This window comes from Manihot esculenta, chromosome 8 (genome assembly GCF_001659605.2).
Source record: "Manihot esculenta cultivar AM560-2 chromosome 8, M.esculenta_v8, whole genome shotgun sequence".
NCBI lineage: Eukaryota > Viridiplantae > Streptophyta > Magnoliopsida > Malpighiales > Euphorbiaceae > Manihot > Manihot esculenta.
The window spans coordinates 2,255,110-2,280,240 of record NC_035168.2 but is presented as its reverse complement, the minus strand read 5'-3'; the positions used below and the strand labels follow the sequence as shown (position 1 = coordinate 2,280,240).

The 25,131-nt window shown below is 35.3% G+C and overlaps 1 protein-coding gene across 4 annotated transcripts in view; it reads left to right on the top strand.

Moving 5' to 3' along the window:
* Positions 1 to 292: 292 nt before the first annotated feature.
* The window catches only part of LOC110621058 (1,4-alpha-glucan-branching enzyme 1, chloroplastic/amyloplastic), a 29,747-nt gene continuing 4,908 nt past the window's right edge, over positions 293 to 25,131 (top strand). Inside the window, exons 1-18 of one of the 4 annotated variants that reach the window (XM_043958842.1) lie at positions 293 to 510; positions 1,464 to 1,621; positions 3,470 to 3,678; positions 4,670 to 4,768; positions 11,857 to 11,899; positions 12,329 to 12,388; positions 13,047 to 13,127; positions 16,924 to 17,040; positions 17,627 to 17,710; positions 18,378 to 18,499; positions 18,624 to 18,743; positions 19,256 to 19,385; positions 19,488 to 19,598; positions 19,854 to 19,982; positions 20,085 to 20,188; positions 20,316 to 20,460; positions 22,072 to 22,219; positions 22,358 to 22,458. In XM_043958842.1, coding sequence (XP_043814777.1) covers positions 375 to 510; positions 1,464 to 1,621; positions 3,470 to 3,678; positions 4,670 to 4,768; positions 11,857 to 11,899; positions 12,329 to 12,388; positions 13,047 to 13,127; positions 16,924 to 17,040; positions 17,627 to 17,710; positions 18,378 to 18,499; positions 18,624 to 18,743; positions 19,256 to 19,385; positions 19,488 to 19,598; positions 19,854 to 19,982; positions 20,085 to 20,188; positions 20,316 to 20,460; positions 22,072 to 22,219; positions 22,358 to 22,458 — 2,097 coding nt within the window. In that variant the 5' untranslated portion in view covers positions 293 to 374. Of the gene's footprint in view, positions 511 to 1,463; positions 1,622 to 1,694; positions 1,994 to 3,469; positions 3,679 to 4,669; positions 4,769 to 11,856; positions 11,900 to 12,328; positions 12,389 to 13,046; positions 13,128 to 16,923; positions 17,041 to 17,626; positions 17,711 to 18,377; positions 18,500 to 18,623; positions 18,744 to 19,255; positions 19,386 to 19,487; positions 19,599 to 19,853; positions 19,983 to 20,084; positions 20,189 to 20,315; positions 20,461 to 22,071; positions 22,220 to 22,357; positions 22,459 to 25,131 lie in introns of those variants that run through there. The other 3 variants (XM_043958841.1, XM_043958844.1, XM_043958843.1) reach the window with 3 other exon arrangements.

Below are 25,131 nucleotides of genomic sequence, written 5' to 3'. Positions count from 1 at the left end.
GTACCGTAATATGTCTTACACACACCAAAAAGGGTAAACGAAGACAGAGCCACGTGGGCCAGTCCACTTTATTTCTTATCTTACAACTATCAAATATCAAATGATTCAAAAATGAAAAAATCTAGAGGCGATTGACGGTGGAGAATGAGTCCCGATGGGACCCACAACCCAATCCCCATGCAACTCTCCACTGCACACGTAGCACCCTGCTACTCTCTATTCTTTTGTCTGCAAGCGCCACTCTCTCTTCACTAGAAAATCTTTCTATTCATGCCTCACGCATTTCTCGCTATTGCTTTCCGTTTATTTCCATATATAAAATATCAAATCTAATCACTTGCGCCATTTCTATCTCTCTCCAAACTCTCACCGAAATGGTATACTACACTGTATCAGGCATACGTTTTCCTTGTGCACCTTCACTCTACAAATCTCAGCTCACCAGCTTCCATGGCGGTCGAAGGACCTCTTCTGGCCTTTCCTTCCTCTTGAAGAAGGAGCTGTTTCCTCGTACTCTCTCTCTCTCTCTCTCTCTCTCTCTCTCTCTCTATTGCTATTTCTTTTTCATTCATGTTGTTTCTTTTGCTTGATTTGGCTACCTCATTTTCTTAATCGCGTTTGTTTTCTATCTACTTGATTGACTGATTTTTTTTTATGAATAGAATATTCGTTCTGATCAAAGAACTGGATCAGTTTGGTTTAGTTTAGAATTGTTCTAATGGAGCTAAATTTTTGTACAGTGAGTTGCTGTTACGAGCTTGAGTATTTTTTTTTTTTTTTAAAGAAGAGAAAGGAATTATTAATAAATATATTTATGCCTGCCTGCTGTTCACTGTTGAATTTTCACTTTTCAATGATCTGTGATTTAAAGCTTGAAAATTATTGGTATGAAGGCATTGCAGTTGGGTTACTGATCTGTAACATTTTATTTTTAGTAAGAGAAAATAGCTCCTCCTTTTGTTTCTGTGATCCGAAGCTTGAGAAATTGGAATGTAGCTCTGGTGAATGTTTCTTATATTAATGCTAGCTCATGGAGCGTTACACAGCTAGAAATGACCGTCTTGTACCTTTGCGCAGTCTCTTTGAATATTTCGCGGCAGGGGTTGGCTACCTTGCCTATAAGTTTAAGGAGATCTGGGGAAATTGGAGACTGTTTAAATGTGGTTTGGTCACATCTCTCCCGTACCTTGGAAAAAGAATAGTCGGCATAGATGAGATACCCCGGTCTTTGATTGGTCATATTCTGCATTATTGTTTAGAATGTTGCTCATTGGTAACTAGGATTATTTTGAGTTCCTTGCGTTATGATTACATCTCCCTCTCCACCGCCCCAAATGGAGATGAATGTAATATCTTATTTACTGTTATATCTGAGTATCTTTAGAATTTTTTAACTGTCATCCCTGCTCTTTTTGTCAGTTATTTCATAATATATCTAAAACTAATCCGATTCTTCTTTGTAGGGAAGATCTTTGCTGGAAAGTCCTCTTATGAATCTGACTCCTCAAATTTAACTGTCTCTGCATCTGAGAAGGTCCTTGTTCCTGATGATCAGATTGATGGCTCTTCTTCTTCAACATATCAATTAGAAACCACTGGCACAGTTTTGGAGGAATCCCAGGTTTGTGAAGTTGTGTATATGTGACTGTGTAGATATTCTTGGTACTTATTTAGGTTAAATGTCATTTGGTTGGAGCTTGAGATGCTTGGATGGCAGCAGTAGGAGCAAAAACTTTATAGATAAATGCAATTATTGGAAAGAAGAGAGGTCCAACTGTGGGAAGAAAGAAAAAGGAGAATTCTAGTTTGTTGACAAGGTTTTGTCATGTTCGTTGAAGGCCTATGGTTATTATTGTGAAGTCAGGCTTAAGTTTAAAGTGGTTTTCAGGGTTGGAATAAGGTTCTGAAAAAGGCAAGTTGTGCTTGCCATATGCTTCCAGGTCGGAGAAATGGTGAAATCACATTCTATCAAGAAATGTCAAGTTGTGGACAGGTATAGTCTAGTGCTTTCTGTGATAGATTATTCCAACTTCCAGACCTGCAAATTCCGTTAGTATCTTGTAGCATGTTCTTATTACCAGGTTTCTTAATTTCCTAATAGGGTCCAACCATGCCTAAACAGTTGAACCCTTAGGGGTAGGGCCTTGCCTCATCCCAAGAAGTAATCCATCTAGGGGCTAATTAGCAAATCAACTTGAATGCTGCATAAGGGGGATAGGTTCAATAAAAATGAGGAAAGGATGATTTATGGACCTTCTTGCCAACGGCATAAACGTGATAGGCTTCAAAGCTAGCTGCTAGGCTGAGTGGTTTCTTATAACTTCATTTTCAAAATTACTGTTATGAAAGTTGTCGATGCCTATTATAGAGTAATGAGTTTTGCATACATGGCATTTATTGTAAAGAAATCAAAGCTCAATGAGCTTCACGAAAAGAACCTTGAGAATTTTGAGTTAAAGTGGCCCGAGTAGAATGAAAGAAAAGGCAGTTTTATTACCCCTTATCTATAACAAGATCACTCATATTTCAAACGCAACCATGAACTTGAACCTGTGACGACATTGTATGCAGCACCTACAGATATTATGCAAGCCATCTGCACTTTACAACTTGAAAGGGTGGAAAAAGCTAGGAAGGATAGAGAAGAGAGGGAAGTGAGAAGTGTTGGAGTTTTCTATTGTCTGATGGGGGAGCAAAAAGATGAGAGAAAGGAAAATAAGGTAGAAAATAAGAAAATAGAATATGGGTATACAGAAATTACTCTCCCAAAGTTGGAGATTGAGCCATATTTCATTCATTCTATTGGAACTAATGATCCTACATCTTGTGTTTTTAGCATATAAATATAAAGAGGGTGTCATCATAAGCTTCAGCATTACAAATTACTCTTTCTTTCCTCCACTTATTTTTTCCCAATTTTGTTTCCAAGCAGTTTAAGTATATATATATATATATATATATATATATATATATATATATATATACATATATATAGGACCTTGCGATATTTTGAATATCTGAAAGGTCTTGCTACAAAAGCTTATGTTTGTGGCAAATTCAGGTATGCCACAAAAGAGCTAAAAGATAGTGGCAAAATCATCTGGACTTCATGAAAACCAGGTACAAAAAGGATTGTATATTGAAACAGCTGCAATTTGGAAACATATCACATAACACTTTTTCAAATGATGATCGGTCTACTTAGATTCTTATTCATGATGTTAGAGTTTTTCTGACAGAATTGTGCTAGGCTTAGTGACAACTAATATTCATGTGTGATCAGATTTCTTGTTCTTCTACTGTAGTCTCTTTTGGTTGACTAATTGTCAATCAGTTTTTGCAATTGATATTTGCGTGTTCTAATTTTGATGTCTTTGCTTGTAAATCGTCATGATGCAAGCAATCTCCGTGACAACAATTTCTGACTGTGCTCATTAAGTTGCTTATGCCTTTATGATTCCTGTGGTAGGTTCTTGGTGATGCAGAGAGTCTTGTGATGGAAGATGATAAGAATGTTGAGGAGGATGAAGTAAAAAAAGAGTCGGTTCCATTGCATGAGACAATTAGCATTGGAAAAAGTGAATCTAAACCAAGGTCCATTCCTCCACCTGGCAGTGGGCAGAGAATATATGACATAGATCCAAGCTTGGCAGGTTTCCGTCAGCATCTTGACTACCGGTTAGATACTCCTCTCTCTGCTAATTTTTTTTTTTATGATCCTTTTCTACATTATTTTCTCCTCATTTTGATGTATGATATTCCAATGATTCTTTCACATTCTTTAATTTCATCAATTATGTTTATGTTTGATTTTTTTTAACACTATCCTAGATTTTACATTCTCAATTTATTAACATAGAATGGCTAAAACAGTTGTATGTATGGTGTGCTGGTATCTCTGATCCTTTTGACTTACAACCTTTGTTTATTTTTCTTCAACTCCAACTTGAAGAAGGATAGAATGGCTAAAACAGATGATTGCGTATCAATTATATCTTTGAAAAGAAAGCCCAACAATGTTCTCCAAAAAAAAAAAATGAATTAGGCAAAGTTTTTGTTGAAAGGTATACTTAACTGTTCAAAATCATCAAAATGAACCATTTGGAAACCCAAGGAAACTAAGACCTTTTCCATAGAAGGGGACCTAAATTATGATTTCCTATCCCACATTTCCACTTCGCATATTACTTGTGCAATTAAGTGGATTTTGCAGTAGCGTTGACTTATTTTAAGGTCGAGACTTGAGAGTTGATATATTATTTTCATTATTTGAAAACATTAAAATTCTTCCTGGAATTCATATGCTGCTGTTCCTCTTGGCTATCCTTTTTTTAGAATAACTTTCTCTTATATAATCTTTTTATTCAGATGTCCTGCTTCTTGCTGATTTTTCATTTTGGTTGTGGTTGAACCAGTAGTCTAGAGACTTTAGCAATACAAAAGGTTGAGCATATTTGCAGGAAAAAAGAAATTTTGGGAGTATACCTAGGATGGCATTAAGGAAAGTAGCAAAAAAGGATTTAATAGCCCTATATTTCTCAATATGTAGCTCTAAATGCGGTGTAATAGTGGAAAGAGATCCCTATAGCCAACCCCAACTATTTTCTGATTAAGACCAGTTGAGTCTAGTATGGTTCAAATACTTATCTGATCTTTTGTCCGCGTACAGATATTCACAGTACAAAAGGCTGCGTGAGGAAATTGACAAGTATGAAGGTGGTTTGGATGCATTCTCTCGTGGATTTGAAAAGTTTGGTTTCTTACGCAGGTATTAACATTTTTGTGATCCCTGCTGGTTCATTTTGTTGGTTTTCCCATTTTCTGCTGCATAAATTTTGTATGTTCCATACGTGCGTGCCACTATCTGTTATTTACTGCAGTTTGTCGTTGTTTGCATTGCAACAAACTGTAATTGAAACATAATGAGACTATCTACCATTGAAATTTAGAGGAAAATATTACTACTAAGTGTGGAATGTATTCGTACTAATACCATCTTCTACTGAAGTATTTTCAACGTGGCACCATTATGTGGATGGGAATCATAATCAGGACAATTTGAAGTAAGAAATACTGATACAGAAAAAAATATTGCTTAGAAGCCTTATAGATCCATTTTTTAAGCCCCAGTGTTTTGAAACAATGGTTCTTCAGCTGATTGTATCCAAGTAACTGTAAGAATTCTCTGGTGGGTTCTAATTTGGTCCATCTCAGTTTGTTATTCTTGAGTTATGATAGAGATCTCAACAGTTTTTTTAGACATTGAATCAGTGATGAAAAGGAAGAGAGAAAGAGAGACTTTGAGAGAAAGATGCTTGATGATTTCCTCAAGCCAATTGGGGTATATACTACTTATAAGAATATATAATAGAAAATAAAATAAATCAATTCTCTAATTGTAGCCTAATCATGTCACATAATCTAAACACCTAATTATGCACACAATCACTATAAATCTAGATTATTTACAGAAGGTCTCTCAACACTCTCCCTCAAACTGGAGCGTACATGTCATATGGTCAAAACTTGTTGCAAATATACTCAATTCTTGAACCCTGAAGAGATTTTATGAAAATATCAACTAGCTTATCATTTGAGTCGACAAAGCTAGTAGAAATGCATCCCGATTCAATCTTTACTTAGTAAAGTGACAATCCACCTCTATATGCTTCGTCCTCTCATAAAAGATTGGATTTGATGCAATATGGAGTGCAACTTGATTACCACATATCAATTTTATTTGGTCGGTGTCGCATACTCCAAATCCTGAAGAAGTTGCTTCAACCAAATAAGTTCGCTTGTTTCCAAAGCCATAACTGGATATTCTGCTTTAGCGCTTAATCTTGCAACCACAACCTGTTTTTTTACTTTTTCAGGATATAAAATTCTCTCTAATCATAATACAGTATCTTGAAGTAAATCATTTGTCTCAATCATCTGTCTCAAGGAGAATCTACCCAATTTGCATCGGAATACCCAACAATTTATGGGTGACCCTTGTCTTTATGTAGTTAATCTTTTCTTGGAGCTCCTTTGATATATTTGAGACTACGAATAACTGCATTCTAGTGGTTACTGTATGGATATTGAAGAAATTGACTAACTACACTTACTGCAAAAGAAATATCTGGTCGTGTGATAGTAAGATAGTTGAGCTTGCCAATTAATCTTCTACATTTACTAGAATCTTTAAGTGGCTCTCCTGTTTAGGAACAAGTTTGACATTTGGGTCAATGGTAGTATTCACATGTCTACAGTTTAACATTCATGTTTCTTTTAATATATCGAAAGCATATTTTTATTGAGAAATAGCAATACTTGTTTTAGACTCTACCATTTCAATCCCCAAAAAGTACTTCAATTGTCCTAGATCTTTAATCTAGAAATGACTAAACAAATGTTTCTTAAGCTGAGTGATAAGCGGTTGTCGAAGCCGTCAAAAATAAACCTATTAAACAATCAACAATAAACTTGCAGATAGTGGCAATAGGGTCGAATCCACAGGGAATTGATACTTACTTATTTTCCTAGTCAAGACCAAGTAAAGAAACAAACAATAAAAGTAAAATGGGGGTTTTGAGGTTTGATAAACTAAACTAATATTGAAAGCAATAGAGAAAAGCAAATAATTAAAGTAGAGAAATTCAATAATGAGAAAGGCCTAGTTGAAGAATTGGGTCCACTTTAGTTGTTGGGATTGATCATTGAAACTTATATTCTCTTATTTAACTCAATAAATTAGTTATGGAGGTGGAAGACGCTTCTCACCAACCATATCCCTCCTTAAGCATAGATTATTTAGGGAACGTCCTCTAATTAATCACTAATTAACAAGTTGCCAAGGAACGTCCTTGGGCCTTTGGCATCTAACAACTGTTAATTGCATTAAGAAAAAGAGAGACCTAATTCTAGCTACCCAAACGTAAGGTGATATTGCTAGATTATGCAATTTCCTAGGTTTTTACACCAAGGGTTACTTGTGTTTGAATAATTCAAGCAATTACGGACTTCAAACTATCCAAACTAACAAAGAATTACTTTGCAATCAAGAATCAAGTGGCCAATTTGATCAAAACAACAAAGCAACAATAAATTAAGCACAAAATTGCATAAATACTGATTAATAAAAGAATAACATGAAGGTTCAGATCTCCCAATCCATAAACAACCAAAGTTTCACCTAACTCTTCAACTAGAAAAAGGGTTTCAGCCACTCATGGCTGAAACTAACATAAAAGAAAAGAAAGAAAGCAAAAAGAAGGAGAAAAAGGGCCAATTGGCCTGCTGGTGTGGTGCGGCTGCTGGTGCAGCTTCTGCCGAGGATGTATGAGGATCCAAAGATACTTGATCTGCTGGTTTGCATGCCCTTTTATAGCTGAAGAGGCTGCCCTAGGTTTCCTTGTTGAGATGGGACTCCTTTTCCCAATTGGAGTTGAATTCTTGGAAGGTAATTGTATTTTGATGAGATTTGCCTTCCTAAATATGTGGGATTGAGTGCTGAGGTGTCTTTAGGGTTTGCTGAGCTGTCCACACGTGTTTGGGAGGGAAAACACTTCTTGAGCATTTGAATTTTGATTTTCCCGCAATTTACTGTCTGCTGGTTGCTGGTGCTGTTTGCCCGGGTTGTTTGGGCAAACAGCTCGGGCAAACAGTCTGTTTTCCCTGTTACCTGCGCACTGCTGGCCTGTTTGCCCAGTCTATTTGGGCAAACAGTCTGATTTTTGTGCTCTGCTTCTGCCCTGCTGATCTGTTTGCCCAGTCTGTTTGGGCAAACAGTCTGGTCAAACAGCAGATTGTTCTTCTTCCATTTCAGCTTCAACTTTGGTTTGGGCAAACAATTTGGGCAAACCATGCTTGTGCAATTTTGCTCTCTTTTGGGCAGATTTAAGGCCATTTTTGCCAATTTACCATTTTACTCCATTTTCTGCAAAATAAGGTTAAAACCACAAAATTAGGTAGAAAATGTGTAAATTAACATAAATATCAATATGGAAAATGGGTCTAAATTTGGCTCTATCACTGAGCGATTTAATCATGATCATTTTTAGTAATGACAATATCATTAACATAAACCACCAAGTAGACATATTTCTCACTATTTCCATCCTGACGAAAAAATACATAATGATCAGATTCACTTTGAGACATTCCAAATTTTTGAATCAAGTTACTAAATCTTTCGAACCATGCTCTTGGAGACTGCTTTAGGCCACATAAAGATGGTCGGAGATGACATACTAAACCTGACTCTCCTTAAGCAATAAATCTCGATTTCGGTTAGCTCACCATGAAGAAAATCATTATTAATGTCTAGTTGGTGAAGGGTCCAGTGGTTGATTGCGGCTAATGAAATGAGAAGGTGAACAGGGGTGATCTTGGCTATTGGAGAGAAAGTATCACTCTTATCAAGACCAAAGATATGTGTTTAACCTTTAATTACGAGGTGAGCTTTGAATTTATTTGTTATAAGTTATAGAAAGTAAATATGTTAATATAGGAAGTAAATATTGATAGATGAGCCAATTGCTTAATCTTAGGGATTGTATAATCATAGACTTGATTTTCTTTCCTGTTTAGATACCGTCTCTCATGTATAAATATGTTGTAATCTCTATTGTGAAAGACAACAAAATATTATCTTTCTACATGATATCAGAGCTATTCTCGTAGAGATTTAATTTTTTTTTCTCTCTAGTCAAGTTTTAAAAAATATATATATATATTTAGAGACTTAGGGCTCTGTTCATTTGGGTTACCCATAAAGAGTAACATTTGGATTTCACCATCGCTGGAGTCGCCACATCGTTCCCTTGTCAGATCTGAGGTTTGTTTACCGTTCAGGTTTTGTTCATTGGTATTGTTCACGGGTACTGTTCATCGGTACTGTTTATGGGTACTGTTCACGAGTACTGTTTATCGGTACTGTTTACGTGGTACTGTTCATGCCGGATACTATTTTCTGATTTTGTGTTTCTTTTGTTGCTATCGGCTTGATTTTCCTTCCTGTTTAGATACCGTCTCTCATGTATAAATAGGTTGTAATCTCTATTGTGAAAGACAACAAAATATTATCTTTTTACATGGTATCAAAGCTATTCTCGTAGAGAATTTTTTTTTTTCTCTCTAGTCAAGTTAAAAAAAAAAAAATTTAGAGACTTAGGGCTCTGTTCATTTGGATTACCCATAAAGGGTAACTTTTGGATCTCACCATCGCTGGAGTCGCCACATCGTTCCCTTGTCAGATCTGAGGTTTGTTTATCGTTCGGGTTTTGTTCATCGGTACTGTTCATTGGTACTATTTATGTGGTACTGTTCACGCCGGGTACTATTTTTTGATTCTGTGTTTCTTTTGTTGCTATCGTTTTGGGTTGGTTATCCTTATGGCTTAAGTTAAAACCACCACCGTAACTGATGTGATTCCTATGACTACTAAAATCACGGAACACAAATTGAATGGATTTTCCGATCAGGGAATTTTGATATCTGCAGATGAGTATCAAGGGCAAAGATCTGTGTTTAACCTTTAATTACGAGGTGAGCTTTGAATTTATTTATTTTGCCGTCAGGTTCTATCTTAACTGTGTAAATCCATCGACAACCAATAGTAGTTTTACCAAGCGGTAAAGATACTAGTTCCCAAATTTCATTTTTAGGAGAATAGTCATTTTCTCAACCATAGCATTATATCATTCGGGATGATTCAATGTTTTTTAACCGTCTTTATTATAGAAACAGAAGATAAAGTGGAAACAAAAATATAGTAAGAAGGAGACAAACAATGATAACTCATGAAATTATAAATGAGATGAGGGTTTTGAGAAGAGTGAGTATGTTATGGATAACAGATAGATTAAATCCATAACAAACAGATTGTATTTATCTCTTATCTTATCTCTAGTATCTTGTCTTATTTTATGCATTTGTTATTAGATTTCTGTTATCTTATTTAGTTCTTTATCTAATAGTTGCTTGTATTAAATTTCTACTTTAATTAGAAGTATTATGATTGTATGAATCTCCACTATATAAGAGCTTTATTTTTATGCAATAAAGCAAGCAGAATTTATTCCTAAAATGATGAGATTTAAGACTTTTTCATCAATGAGTCTGAGGTGTTAAGAGCTCTTTCTAATGAGCTTCTTTCCTATCAATCACATCATGATGCGATCCATAATCTAGGCCGTAACAGCTTGGTATCAGAGCAAGGCGTCATAGGAGATCAATCTTGTTTACAACAGAAATTAGATTCCTATATCCAATTATCTTTAGAACGGTATCAACAACAATATCATGAACAAAAAGAGATATGAGGTTTTCTTTAAGCTATTGCCAAGCATTTAACCTTAGCAGAAAAGGCCACAGAAAGTCGGTCATCATGGGTGATTCTACAAATCTATTAGAGAAGTTGAATTCCTTCGTACAACGATCACGTTTGAATGACTTAGCTCAGCAAATCTGTGAACTAGTTTATATCTTCAATAGGGAGACAAACCAAAACTAGGATATTTTTAGTAGCTGATAAAATTTTGGTGAATGAGAGGAGGTACCTGTGGTGTTCCAAAATGCCAAAGTTGGCTTTTCCTCATGTGATTATGAAAAGGGGCGCAGAGTTATTACTTTTGGTCTATACACCCAAGTTCGGAAATTATTAGTTAGTTGGCAAGGTTATTGTGAATCTAAAGCTACATGAGAGTCAAACAATTATTTTCAGACTGCATATTCTACCTTTCAGCTTGAGGACAAGCTCTCCTGCTTTTTTCAGGAGAGGAGTGATGTCATGGATAAACTTATAGATTAAATCCATAAAAAATAGATTATATTTATCTTTTGCTATTTTATCTTATCTCTAGTATTTTGTCTTATCTTATGCATTTGTTATCTTATCTTAGTTCTTTATCTAATAATTACTTGTATTAGGCTTCTACTCTAATTAGAAGTATCATGATTGTATGAACCTCCTCCACTATATAAAAGCTTTATTTTTATTCAATAAAACAAGTAGAAGTTATTCCTAAAATTGTGAGATTTAAGATTCTCTTATTAATGAGTCTGAGATGTTAAGAGCTTCCTGCTTCCTCTAATGAGCTTCTTTTCTATTAACCACACCGTGACGCGATGCACACCGTAACAGAGTACCTTTGTGAATAGCTATTGGAGGAGTAATTGTTTCTGTTGAAGGCATGACTGCAATAGGTAATTAGTTTTTGTAGACATTGAAACAGTGATGAAAATGAAGAGAAAAAGAGACTACTTACAAGAATATATAATAGAAAATAAAATCAATCAATTCCCTAATTATAGTGTAATCATATCCCAATCATATCATATAATTTGAGCACCTAATTATGCACACAATCACTGCAAGCCTAAGTTATTTATAGGAAGTATCTCAACGGACATCATGAATTTCTGTTGTCTCACTTGATCAAAGGACAAAACAGTTTTTTATTCCTAGGATTTTGAAAATGACTGATCCTTTTACTTCAAAATGGCAGTGAGACATTGGGATTGAGTAAATTAGTGTCCGCCTTGTTGGTTCTAATAATTTACTTTTGGAACCAGGTGCCTTTGGAAGAGGTTGAAAACTTGTAATAGCCCTATAAAGTGAATGCTTTCACTCCTTTTTGGTGGCACTATTTATGCTTATATGCTCTTGGGTTCTTTTCATTCATGTAAAAATTCCCTTTCCGGTACTGCTTTGGTAACGTTCCTTTAAACTATCAACAAGTAAAATAACAGTAGCAGACTAGCAGTTTGAATGCATTCTTTTTATCAATCAATTTTAATTTGTTGAAATTTTACTTCGGTATCAGCAGATTCCATTTGTTGCTGATTATAATATCTACTGGGTTTCAGTGAAACAGGAATAACTTATAGGGAATGGGCACCTGGAGCTACGGTTTGTCCTTCCTCATTCCTTTATTATGTGATTTTGAATATTTGTGGATATGTGTACTCTAAAACATATCATTCAGGTCAGGTAGTCTCAATAATGGTGACATTCTGTTCAGGTTTCATCTTGAAATACATCTGTGTGGTTGTAGTACCTGTATTACAAAACAAATGTACAAGTGTATAGGCATGAATTCATTAATTACCTAATGTATAAATCTCCAGTCATTTATAGAAGGGGCTGCTTCTTTGTGGTTTGTCAATTCAGCAACAGGGATAATGCCCTTTCCAGCTGATACACATTGACTGTTCAGAAGTGCTTGTTGTTTTTATTTCTTGTCTGATGTAGTGATCTATTTGTGTTATTGGCTGTTCAGAAGTGCTTGTTGTTTTCATTTCTTGTCTGATCTGGTGATATATTTATGTTGATTTTCAGTGGGCTGCACTTATTGGAGATTTCAACAATTGGAATCCTAATGCAGATGTCATGACTCGGGTATGCTATCTTTGATATGGTGGTTGATTTTCCAATACAGCAATAAATTTTTTCCTCTTAATTGAGCTGATATCATGTAGAGTGCCTTTTCGTTAAGAAATTCATGGCAGCACCACCAATATAGTCTGTGTCAGTCCCATTCAGTTCAATATCACAACCATTACCAAAACCATTTACCTGATTGTTGTCACCTAGTAAATTTTCTGTTTGAACTTTGAATTGTTCGATAGATTTATATTTTTGTTCTTTTTTTGGTTGAACGAGGATCAATCATCAGAAAGCATTTTCCATGTTCTTATATATGACAGTTGACACTGTTGCTTGGCTGAAGTTCAAGAATTTTGGTTGTTTACAGTGTGAAGTAGTGTTAATAGTCTCATTGAAATGTTGAACATGTAGAATTGTATTGGGGTTGTGTTTGGATCACCCTGAACATGCGGAAGGGGGACCAATTACCTTTTTTTGGGTTGATGGGGGAGGGGGGAGGGGGGAGGGGGGGAGTGTTAACCATGTCAACCACAAAGGTGGTTTATCATGCCCATATTTCATAAAATTATAGGTTTCCCCAAAGGTATATTTTCTTGTTGTATTTTGACTTGCTTGTCCATTAGATCTCTTATAGCAATCACATTCCTAACAAACTGACCTGCCTGTACAGAATGAGTTTGGTGTCTGGGAGATTTTTTTGCCAAATAACGCAGATGGTTCACCACCAATTCCTCATGGTTCTCGAGTAAAGGTATTCTTTCTCACGATCAAATTTGGATTTTCATTGTAAATGTTGCATGCCTTCTTTTGCATTTCATCTCTAGATATTTATCCTTATGCAAAGTGTTAAGTCAAAGCTTGTAGATATTTCATCACATTTAGTTGTTATGTGGAACTAGCTGGAAAAGGAGAAGAGGATTTGTCCTACAAAGGATAAGCTTTTGTGCATTTTCTGGTGAACATCATATAAAATCGAACAATTCTTTTACAACTAGAAAACAGATTTGACAGTGTAATTTTGTTATTGTTAAATGTGGACTAGACCTAACTCACCCCAAAAGCTATCTCGCAAGAGGGAAGAATGTCTATGACCCATATAAGGGGCAGATTATCCCTTTTCACAACAATCGATGTGAGATTCAACACACTCCTTCACGCCCAGAATTTTACTGGTGCGTGACATATTTATAGGAGGCTCAATATCGGATGGAGAGGGTCTGATACCATGTTAAATTTGGACTAGACCTAACTCACCTCAAAAACTAGCTCAAGGGAAAAGAGTGTCTGTGGCTCATATAAGGGGCACATTACCCCTTTCCACAATCGATATGGGATTCAACACACCCCCTCACGCCCAGAATTTTACTGATGCGTGACATATTTATAAGAGGCCCAACATTGGATGGGGAGTGATAGCAGTTGTCGAAGCCGTTAAAAATAAACCTATTAGTAATCAACAATTAAAAACTGTAGATAGTGGTAATAGGGTCGAATCCACATGGATTTGACATTAAGGACTCTCCTAACAATGACTTGGGCAAGTTAACAATAAAAGTAAAATAAGGGGGATTATTTTTTATAATAGTGAACTAAAATTAAAACTAAATAATAAAAGAGAGCAATAATTAAAAGAGAGCAATAATTGATACTTTGATTCTTCTATTTATTTTAATAAATTAGTTTAGGTTGTGGAAAACGCTCCTCAAAACCAAATTCCTCATTACGTTTAGTTTGATTAGGAAACGTTCGCCAATCAAACACTAGTTAACAAGTTGCCAAGGAACGTTCTTGGGGTTCTTCACTTTTCAACTGTTAACTGCTTTAAAAATTAGAGAAACCTAATTTTAACCTTACCAACCGCATGGTTAAGTTAGATCATGCAACTAATTGTTACTTGTGTTCAAATAATCTAAGCAATTACAGACCTAAATCATTCAAACTAACAATATATTGCTTATGCAATTAAAAGCAATGGGCCCTTATTGATTCTAATAGCAAAGCAATAATAAACATGAAGAACAAATTGCATAAATATTGAAAAATAGAAGTTTAACAATGGAGTTTCAGATCTTCCAATGCATAATAAAACTGAAACTTCTCCTACTTCAACTAGAGGAAAAGGTTTTTAGCCACTTACGGTGGACAAAGAACACATAAAAGAGAAAAGGAAGAAGAAAGGGAGAAAGGTGCTACTGGTGTTGCTGCCGAAAAGTGGATGCTTTGCTGCCGCTGCTGCTTATTGCCCTTTTATAGGTGAGAAACCCTAGATTAGTCCTTTATGAACTGAAATTCCAATTTGACTTGATCTTTGATTCCTTCTTTACTTGTATTTCATCATAAATAGACCTCCTTGGGTGAAGGAATTCTTTTTGCACATTATTGGATGTGTTTTGGATGAGTCTTGGCGTGTTTGAGATAGGATAGAACTCTTAAAATTTGAATTTTTGCAATTCCCGTGTTTCTACTGGTGACAGTCGATTTGGGCAGTGATTTGGGCAAATCACTTGCCCCAATCGTTTCTACAAGACACTTCCGGGTTTCAGCTGTCACTAGTTTCTGGCGATTTGGCCAGTGATTTGGACAAATCGATTTTGGCATATCAAAACTTGAGTTTTGGCTTCTTCTTCCATCCATTTGTGCAACTTTCTTGGTCATTCTTTGAGGTCGATTTGACCAAATCACTTCAGCCAAATCAATTTTTTAGCATTTTTAGGTCATTTTTCACCAAGTTTCCATTTTCATCATTTTCTACAAAATATGATCAAAAGCATAAAATTAGTTAGAAAATGTGTAATTTAGCATCAATAATAGTGGTAAAAATATGGCTAAATTATGTTTGACTAGGGAGGCTCTGATACCATGTTAAATTTGGGCCAGACCTAACTCACTCCAAAAGCTAACTCAAGGGAGAGGAGTGCCTATGGCCCATATAAGGGGGTACATTACCCCTTTCCACAACCGATGTGGGATTCAACAATTATTTATCTGCATTATGTACAAATACAATATAAGGAAAATAATCTAATATCTGTATTTGTAAAAGCATATCACTTTTTTTATTGGATAGTGGAGAAATCTAAATCTGGTAACTAGAAGACAATAACTTTCTAATCTTTCTTGTACAAATGAAAGAGTGAGAGTTCCCTGTACCTGAAACTAACATGGTGGCTATTGCTGTGTGACAAAATAATCTTTAAGCTATTTGTGCCATACAACTGATTCCAATAGGATGAGCATCATTTCTAGTACATGTATCCAAGCATTGGCCCAAGCTAGTGATGGCTTTCTGAGTTTGAAAGTCTTTTCCCCCTTCTTTTTCTCATTCGATAGTCGTCAACAATTGAAGTGGAAGTACTTGTTTCTTAAAACCTAGCATCCCTCCCCATACTAGTACTTCAAATTATTGCAAATATGGCATGTTGCCATTTTATTTATGCTTCTTTTCTTGTATGAAAATACATGAAGATATCATTTGAAATGTGTGCACAGATGAGCATTTGTATCTGTGAGTGTGTTTAACTTCTGCAATATACATTTAGCTAATACATTCTTACATCCTTGTGTTATGTGGGATTAACTTATTAAACACTTGAATTAAAATCGTAAGTTTAAACATCTAAACTTATAAAATCATAACAATTAAACATACATTAGACATGTCATCTACAAGTGGGACCTTTTTTTTTTAATAAGTCATCAATGATATGGCTAATTTGTATATAATTGTCATGCCTTTTATGATTTAAGGCGTCCTATTGGTTTTGATTTTAGTTCAAATGTTTAATGATTAATCCAAATTGTACAAGAGTGCAAGTGTGCATTCAACCATGTTCACTTGCTAAGAAGACTTCATGTTTGTTTAGCATCTTTTTAGCTTCTTGTGTCCGGTTGACGTGAGTAGGGGTGATGTTATCTGGTTATATAACCGAACAGAACCAATGAAAATCGGTTATTTTGATAGGGTATATTCATTTCTGTTTTGTTTTAAGGTTAAGTGATTTTTAAAAAAATCAGTTTTTGGTTATTGATTTGTTACCTTTGATTTGGCAATTGAACTAATTGAAATTACCAAATTTTTTATAATTAATATATTAATTTAATTGTATTGTAATTTTACTAAAATAAATTAAATTTATTATTTTATAAATAAAAATTGTTACTATATACTTTTAATTAATTAATAATATAAAATATATATTTTTTATTCTATTTTGGTTAATTGGTTATAACTGACCAAATATTTTGATTTTGGTTAGGTTCATTTTTCTTTTAGTTTCAGTTCTATAAATATTTTTAGAGTCAATAAATTTTGGTTTGTCAAAATTCAAGTTTTGTTCGGTTACTGGATGCTCGCTCCTAGAAGTGAAATCTTCTAGTTTTATCAGCTTGTATTCTTTATTTGTGAAAGGCATTAGCTGTATTTTTTAAGTTCTTTAAAATCATGCAGTGTCAAATGCCTCAATAGTGGTATTGTTTGAAATTTCAATATTATAAACATTGTGAATATCCTCCAAGGTATAAACCCTAACTTGACCATGTGAATGTAGATACGCATGGATACTCCATCTGGCATCAAAGATTCAATTCCTGCTTGGATCAAGTTCTCAGTTCAGGCACCTGGTGAAATCCCATACAATGCCATATACTATGATCCACCAAAGGAGGTATCCTGTCCCATTTTCACATTCCTTCATTTTTTCCCTCTTGAAGCAGTGTGCTAAGTTACTTAATTGAGATCATATGCTGATATCATGACGGAAATTAAATCAAGAAAAATGCAGAAAGTTTTAAAGATCTGCTGTATATTACTAATAATGAAACCAGGTGTTGACAATGCTTGAAAAGACATTATGCATTTTTTTTTTGTCCAACCAATAATCGAATGTTTTAAACTGGGGTGGCCATTCCCAAGGCCAGAAATAACATTGATCTGGGAAAAAAAAAGGGAAAATTGACACACATGGTTGGGAGCTGGGCTTATTATATGCTGGACAAGAGAATGGTTCATAGGTTTGCCAAACATTATTCTAATGAATATCATTTTTCCTTAACCATGTCTTATTTTAAACATATGTGAATTATCCTTATGTTCTTAATTGTAGCTGTATAGGAGCTTTTTCTTTTATAGAGTGATGAATCAACTAGCATCAGTCACACTTAATTTTTGTTACTATGCGAACATATGGGGCTTTCTTGTTCATTTATTTTGCAATTTCTTTGGCATTAATACCCTTGTTCATTTTTTTACAGGAGAAGTATGTGTTCAAACATCCTCAGCCAAAGAGACCAAAATCACTTAGGATTTATGAATCTCATGTTGGAATGAGTAGTACGGTGTGCCTCTTTCCCATTATCTCATGTAAACCTTTTTTTTATTAAATACTGTTATTTACATTGTTAATTTTCAACCATTATGATTTGACATTTTGACACTTTCAAAATGGAGCACTGTTGTCATGATATTCTTAAATTTATTTTTCAAATGATAACAGGTTAAATAGGTTTTCATTTTTTTTTTATAAAAAAAAATATTCTTCTTTTATCTGGAAGGTTAGGCACAGATTCTGATTGAGTTTCTCAATGAAACTTTGCAATCTTGTTGTAAATTCTGGTTTTCTATCAGGCCTGGAAATATCCCTTCGCTTGGTCGAGTCTCACTTGAACTTGTTAACTAAGGTTATATACAGAGTCCATGATTTTCACGTAGTGAAGATACAAATTTAGAACCCTTAGCTTTCTCTTTGGGTCATTTGATACATGATATTGAGTGAGCCGAACTTGAGCATGCCAAAGTCAGTTTGGCTTCACCTGTCACCCTATCAGAATATGGCTCTGGTAGACTAGTTTATTGGCTATCCTAATATAATTCTATTTTTGGTTGGTTTCAAATTTTTTATGGTTTCTAAGCTACTATATCAAATATCTAGCTGATTTAAATCTGTGCCTATTAAGGGTTCGAAAATCAGTCTGGTTTAAACTGCAATATTACTGTGAAATGCAGGAGCCAATAATTAACACATATGCCAACTTTAGAGATGATATGCTTCCTCGCATCAAAAAGCTTGGCTACAATGCTGTTCAGATCATGGCTATTCAAGAGCATTCCTATTATGCTAGTTTTGGGTATAGTCTTTGTTTGGCATAAGCTCCATATTCATTGTTGATCCATGGTTGGTGTTTGTTTCTACGTGTAGTGCCTGCTTTCTTATGACTTTATGAACTTGTGATTACCTTTGGTCCAATTCAGGTACCATGTCACAAACTTTTTTGCACCTAGCAGCCGATTTGGAACTCCTGATGATTTGAAGTCTTTAATAGATAAAGCTCATGAGTTAGGGCTGCTTGTTCTCATGGATGTTGTTCATAGGTAACTATTGCTATAGACATATGAGAAAGCTGTGACATTTAAGTTCTATCTTAATTTTGGGATTAAGGGACTACTTGACAGACTTTTTTATTTATTTATTCATTTGAGCAATTTTTGATTTGCTTGTTAACCAACTTATTCACATAATTTACTGCATCTGATAGATTCATGTTAGTTGCACTATGAATTCAGCCTCATCTAAAGTTATGGATGGAAGTATGTTAAATGCAATATGAACTCAACCTCGTCTAAAGTTATGGACAGAAGCTTATCGATCTGAGACTGCAATTTTACGTGGTAGCAAATATCTTTTTCTGTGTGTTGTTTGCTGAACCTGTTTTGACATCTATGATGATTGATCTGATGCAAAATACCCCCTTATTTTATTTTAACTCAAAAGCAAGTGGGTTCTTTTGCCAGAAATATTAGATAAACTGTACTGCTTCATTGTGTTGGTCTGTTTTACTAATAGTTTGTCTGTTTTTTCAACAAAATTTATGAAACAAATCCAGCCATGCGTCAAATAATACGTTGGATGGGCTGAACATGTTTGATGGTACGGATAGTCACTACTTCCACTCTGGATCACGGGGTCATCATTGGTTGTGGGACTCTCGCCTTTTCAACTATGGAAGCTGGGAGGTATGTAATTATGTGAAGCTTGAGGTGGTACTATGTTTTGTGATGTTCTTATTTCCATTTATCCTGTTGTTTATCAGGACTAATCCTTGCTGATTGATTCAGGTGCTAAGATTTCTTCTTTCAAATGCAAGATGGTGGTTGGAGGAGTACAGGTTTGATGGTTTTAGATTTGATGGGGTGACTTCAATGATGTACACTCACCATGGGTTGCAGGTACCGTTTAGGTGGTTTCATTGTTTTTCTTAGTGAAGCACAAGGTCTTGGTTTCTGGTACAAAAGTTGATTATCAATGGCTATGATTAATTTGTTAGGGAGTAATGATTAGCTGGATTCCTAGCCTAAAGTGAGCAAAACAATATGCTGTCGGTTAATGATGAGTGCAACTTGATCATTTTCTTTCTGCTTTTGTGTTGATGACTTATCCTTCCTCCTTTGCTCACAGCATAAATTTTTGTGTGCTTACTGTAGGTAGCTTTTACTGGCAACTACAATGAGTACTTTGGATATGCAACTGATGTAGATGCTGTGATTTATTTGATGCTTGTGAATGATATGATTCACGGTCTTTTCCCTGAGGCTGTTACCATTGGTGAAGATGTATGTTAATTCCATCACGTAGAGATCATCACCAAGACTGTGTTTTGGTTAATAAAATTCTCAATCAATTTCTGTTTATAATGATAATTTCATTCTTTACAGGTTAGCGGAAAGCCAACATTTTGCATTCCAGTGGAAGATGGTGGTGTTGGATTTGATTACCGTCTCCACATGGCCATTGCCGATAAATGGATTGAGATTCTTAAGTATGTTCCCTTAAAATAACTCTTAGAACTTCCTTTGACTAGTTTGAACTAGGAGTTCCTCAATGTTAGTTTTCAGGTGTAATGCAAATCTAATTTACGTTTTTCTTCATTCTGATACTGGGTGTAGGAAGAGAGATGAGGACTGGAAAATGGGTGACATTGTGCATACACTCACCAACAGAAGGTGGTTGGAAAAATGTGTTGCTTATGCTGAAAGTCATGACCAAGCTCTTGTTGGTGACAAAACTATTGCATTTTGGCTGATGGACAAGGTATTAGAATATCTTATTGATTTGTGGACATCAGTCCACCTAAAGACATGCACACAATTGAAAGTTAAAATGTCAGTATGCTTTATGGTTCTTGATGATTCCGATTTTCCTCTTACTCCATGATAGATCTGATTTTCTTCTTGCTCCATCATATGGGTCTCTCAATGTTCGATTTGATAAAAGGACCTGCAAAATAAGGAAACATGGTCAGGGGTCTACCGGGGATGCCCCTGGTGGAGACCCTCTGACGTTGAAGTCAGGTTCATGAATTATAGTAGTATGGATAGGCAATAGTTGCAGAGAAAAAAAAAATCTTGGAGGCTCCCCCAGGCGAAGGAAGAAGAAGACCCCCTCAAAAGAAGATCTCCTCTCCTTTTTACCTGCTAGTGACGTCTCTCGGCCTCCCTGCTATTGTGTTAGCTGTCTATGTCACTCAAACCCGTACGTACGGACGTGTCAGACCCCCTCTCCATGTCAGACGGCCATTTAATTCCCCCGGCGCGCGTGCGGGCAGGGCTGCGAAGTGACCGGGCCAACTCCTCTCCCTCACGTCACATCACCGGGCTGGGCTTCTTCCTACTGGATTTGGGCTCGCGGGTAACCCATCCGGCCCGGCGTGTCTGGGTCGAGGCATGAAATGCTGAGTTGGTCAGCCTAAGGGGTTTTGTGGGTTTTAGGCCATTTAGTTCACTTGGGCCTGACCTTACCCAGGGTGGATGAGGCCCAGCGGTCATCAGTTCTAATGATGGGGCATGCAAATGCATCAAATTTTTTTTTGCTAGTTGCTTGGTAGAGTAGTTATTTAAAATTCATATAGTGAAAACTCCATTCTGTTCTGTGATTTATTCTTAACCAGTCAACCTTCTTAAGATCATTTTAAATTGATAATGTAATTTCATAATCACAACGAAACTTGGGGAATAGCTTATCTGTATATGGACTGAGCATGGATGCCAGTACCAGAGTCACTTTGTGTCTCATGCATTCTCTATCTACATGACAATAAGTGATAGATTATGCAAAGTTTCTGCTCTGTGAGTACAAACTCCAAGGAATGGCCAAATTGGTAGTTCCACAAGGAGGGTTGAAGATGTTGCATGATCTAGAATATACACTGTGATAGTGTGATACTTATTTGCCATCCATTTGCATTTTGATTCAGAAGATCCAAGACTAGATTATAACATCAGAGAAGTTCAAACGTTATGCATTTCATGTTTTTACAATCCCGTCTGCTATTCAATTTTATTTTGTCTACCAATGCATTATAGTCTTTCTACTTGTCACTTGCCAACATAGATTGAAAAATGAGAGAATAAATGCATATCTATTGTTGTTTAGAGCCTAAGGTTTTGGTTGCTTTCCTTTAATTTTTCATCTTTTCCAGTCTTTTACAATTCAGAAACATGTTTGGAATGACATGGGGAAATGGATATCATGTGAATTCCTGCATTTACGTTGGAAACAATGTGAAATAACATTGTTATTTTTGTGGTTCTGAGATTGACATGAGGTTCTAACTGATTTTTCTCCTCTGAGATGTTCTGGTGAATGTAGCTTAAGAAATTTGCATATTTTTCTTTTTATCTTAGACTCTATTTTCTTTCTCAGGACATGTACGACTTCATGGCTCGTGACAGACCATCTACTCCTCTTATAGATCGTGGAATAGCATTGCACAAAATGATCAGGCTTATTACCATGGGCTTAGGCGGAGAAGGATATTTGAATTTTATGGGAAATGAATTTGGACATCCTGGTAAGACTGGTTAGCTCGTTAAGCTGGTTTGTTGCTATTTGTTTGTCTTCTTTCTTTGGATTATCATTATTTAATGAGCTAATATTCCACCCAAAGTTTTTAACCATGTGGGTACTTTGTTTATTTTTGCTTAATTAGAGTGGATTGATTTTCCAAGAGGGGATCGACATCTGCCCAATGGTAAAGTAATTCCAGGGAACAACCACAGTTATGATAAATGCCGTCGTAGATTTGATCTAGTAAGTTTCTACCCGATTTTGTAACTCAATTTCACTATTCCAATCTCTTTACCCTATGTTTTGTATGATAAAAAAATAAGGGGGTAGGAAAATAAGGGTGGAAATTATGAGTGAATAGTGATTTTCCCTTGTTTGGTAAAGGGAGAAAAATAAAGTGAGGAAGGAAAATAACCATTTAGTTTCCTTTGGCACAATCTAATTTGGAAAGAAATGGAGAGAGGAAAAATTATATGATTTAAACTAAATTACTCTTTTGCCAATATATAATTCAAATTTGAATTTGTAAAAGGATAAATAGTAATTTAATCCAGGATAAACAGTAATTTAAAAGGACCAATAGTAGTTCATATTCTCCTCGTATTTTTAGATTTCCAAATAAGAGAAGATAAAATTATTTTCACTTCTTTCTTTTTTATTTTCGTTTTATCCAAACAAGATAATGGAAAACAAATAAGGGATTTCCTTCTTTTTTTCCTCTCTTATTTTCTTTCCTCCCATTATGCCAAAATGGGGTTAGTCTCATTAAGGCGATATTCATGATTTGATGGCCAAGTCGCCTAGTATTGGTATTAGCACTGATATATTACATGATAAAGCAATTTATTGTATGCAGAGATGTAGAAATCTACTAATTGTGCCTAGGTTTGTATGGAGTAACTTAATACTGGAGGCAGATTACTTGCTGAAGCAACTGACATGCAATGCTATGAATAGAATAATGAACAACCAAAATTTTAGGCTACATTTTATAATCATAAATAGTATCTTATACAGCAATCATGATTCAGCTTTGTTTTTCATTTTGTTTAATTTTTTATTTTTCATGATCATTGGGATTTTCTGTATTTTCTGAGTTCACTTGTCATAGTAAGCCTTGATGACTATATGTAACACCTTTGCCTAAAGCTGCGATTTATTTTGTTATGTGTTGGAACTTATTTATTCATTTCTTTGGTTCTTGAATGTTATTGTTTTTCCTTTCTTTTTTCTCTCTTTCCAAATTCCTATACATTGCGTGATATTTTATTGAGCATAGTATTTCCCATGCAAGATTTCTTTCTTCCTGATTTACTTATGGGATCCTCACGACCTATTGTACTTGGACTTGGTTATAAGTATTTTCTAAAATTTCATAACTTCCACTACTTTGAAGTTTCAAAGTGTCATATCAACATCCAAGTACTTATCCTTGTCCATAAAGGTAGTTGAGGGTAAAGGGAAAGTTGAAGTATTTATGGTTGCTAAATGATGCCAAATGTTTGGACTACCTCTCATTTGTTATGCCATAATTTTGTTTTGTTTCTTCATTACTGCAATGTATTTGGAGATTAACTGTCCAGCTAGCCCAAATAACTTTCAAGTTCTAAGGCATGGGGCCAAAGTAGTTATCCCAAGTTATTATAGTAGTTCGAGCTAAAATTATATATCTTCGTATTTTTCTCCTATCCCACCAATGTGTTATCTTTTTCCTTCCACCACATGCTTGGGGCTTGGGATGCTACAATCTCAACCATTAAATTTTGCAACGTCCTTATTGCAACCTATGCTAATGTGCTAATTTTCTTGTGCTATATTGAATACAACGTTGGGGTATTTGGGGTATTGTCGTTTGCACCACTTGATCTCTAGCTAGGAGTAGCCTTTTCCTTCCTGGCCCACCAACTCTGTAGCATGGTTTTAAATAACCATGGTTATGTAATGTAACAGCTGTTAGTTTATGGGTTTTAAGGCCTCTTTACCCGTTATCTCGTTGTTTATAGGCATTTTCCTAGGGTTAGCCTTTTTCCTCCCTAGCCCACCACTTTTTTAGCATGGTTTTAAATAACAATCATCATGTAATGTATCAGCTGTTAATTTACAGATTTTAAGGCCTCTTTACCCATAATCCTATTAATTATAGGCATTTTCTTGGCTGTATGATAATGCCATTATTTACTGCTAAGTGACAGTAATGACCGTTACCCTCGATATTGCAGCTACCATAAATCACATTTAGGTAGTTTTTTCTTCTTTTTCTTTCATCTTTTGCATTTTCCAGACTTCCTCAATCCACACCTATTGCCTTATCTCATACTCTAAAAATTTTACCAAATTCCTCCTTTCTGCAATCTCCCTTTAAGCTTAGATTGTAAATATCACTATTTTCCGCAGCTAGTTTCTTGCAAAAGGCAAGTCTTATGTTTTTACTGTTTCTCTTTTTTTTTTTCAGTATTTGATGTATCTTAGTATAATAATTTATCTATATAATGTCTTTATTTGATGTGTTTATTTATCTATGTAATGTCTTTATTTGATGTGTTTATTCTTGTTATATAGTTGCTTATTTGTGTCTACCAATATCTACTCATTTCATGAATTTTACTAATTTTTCAAGAGAATTTGCATAGTGCCTGGCTGGTTCCTTTGCGTTGTGACTGTGATTCAAAACCATGCTTTACACAATTTTTTTACCCAAAAGTGGCTGTGAACCAATTGTAACATCCTAGCTCCAATTGACCCAAATATCTTTCAGTCCCTACCATAAACCACTGGACCCAAGTGCTTACACTGGGCCCGAGTGCTTAAGTTATTATAGTAGTTGGAGCTAAGGTTATACAAATCAATCCTTTCCTCCTATACCACCAAGGTGGGAATTTTGCTTCCACCGCTTGGCTTGGGGCTTGGGACGTTACA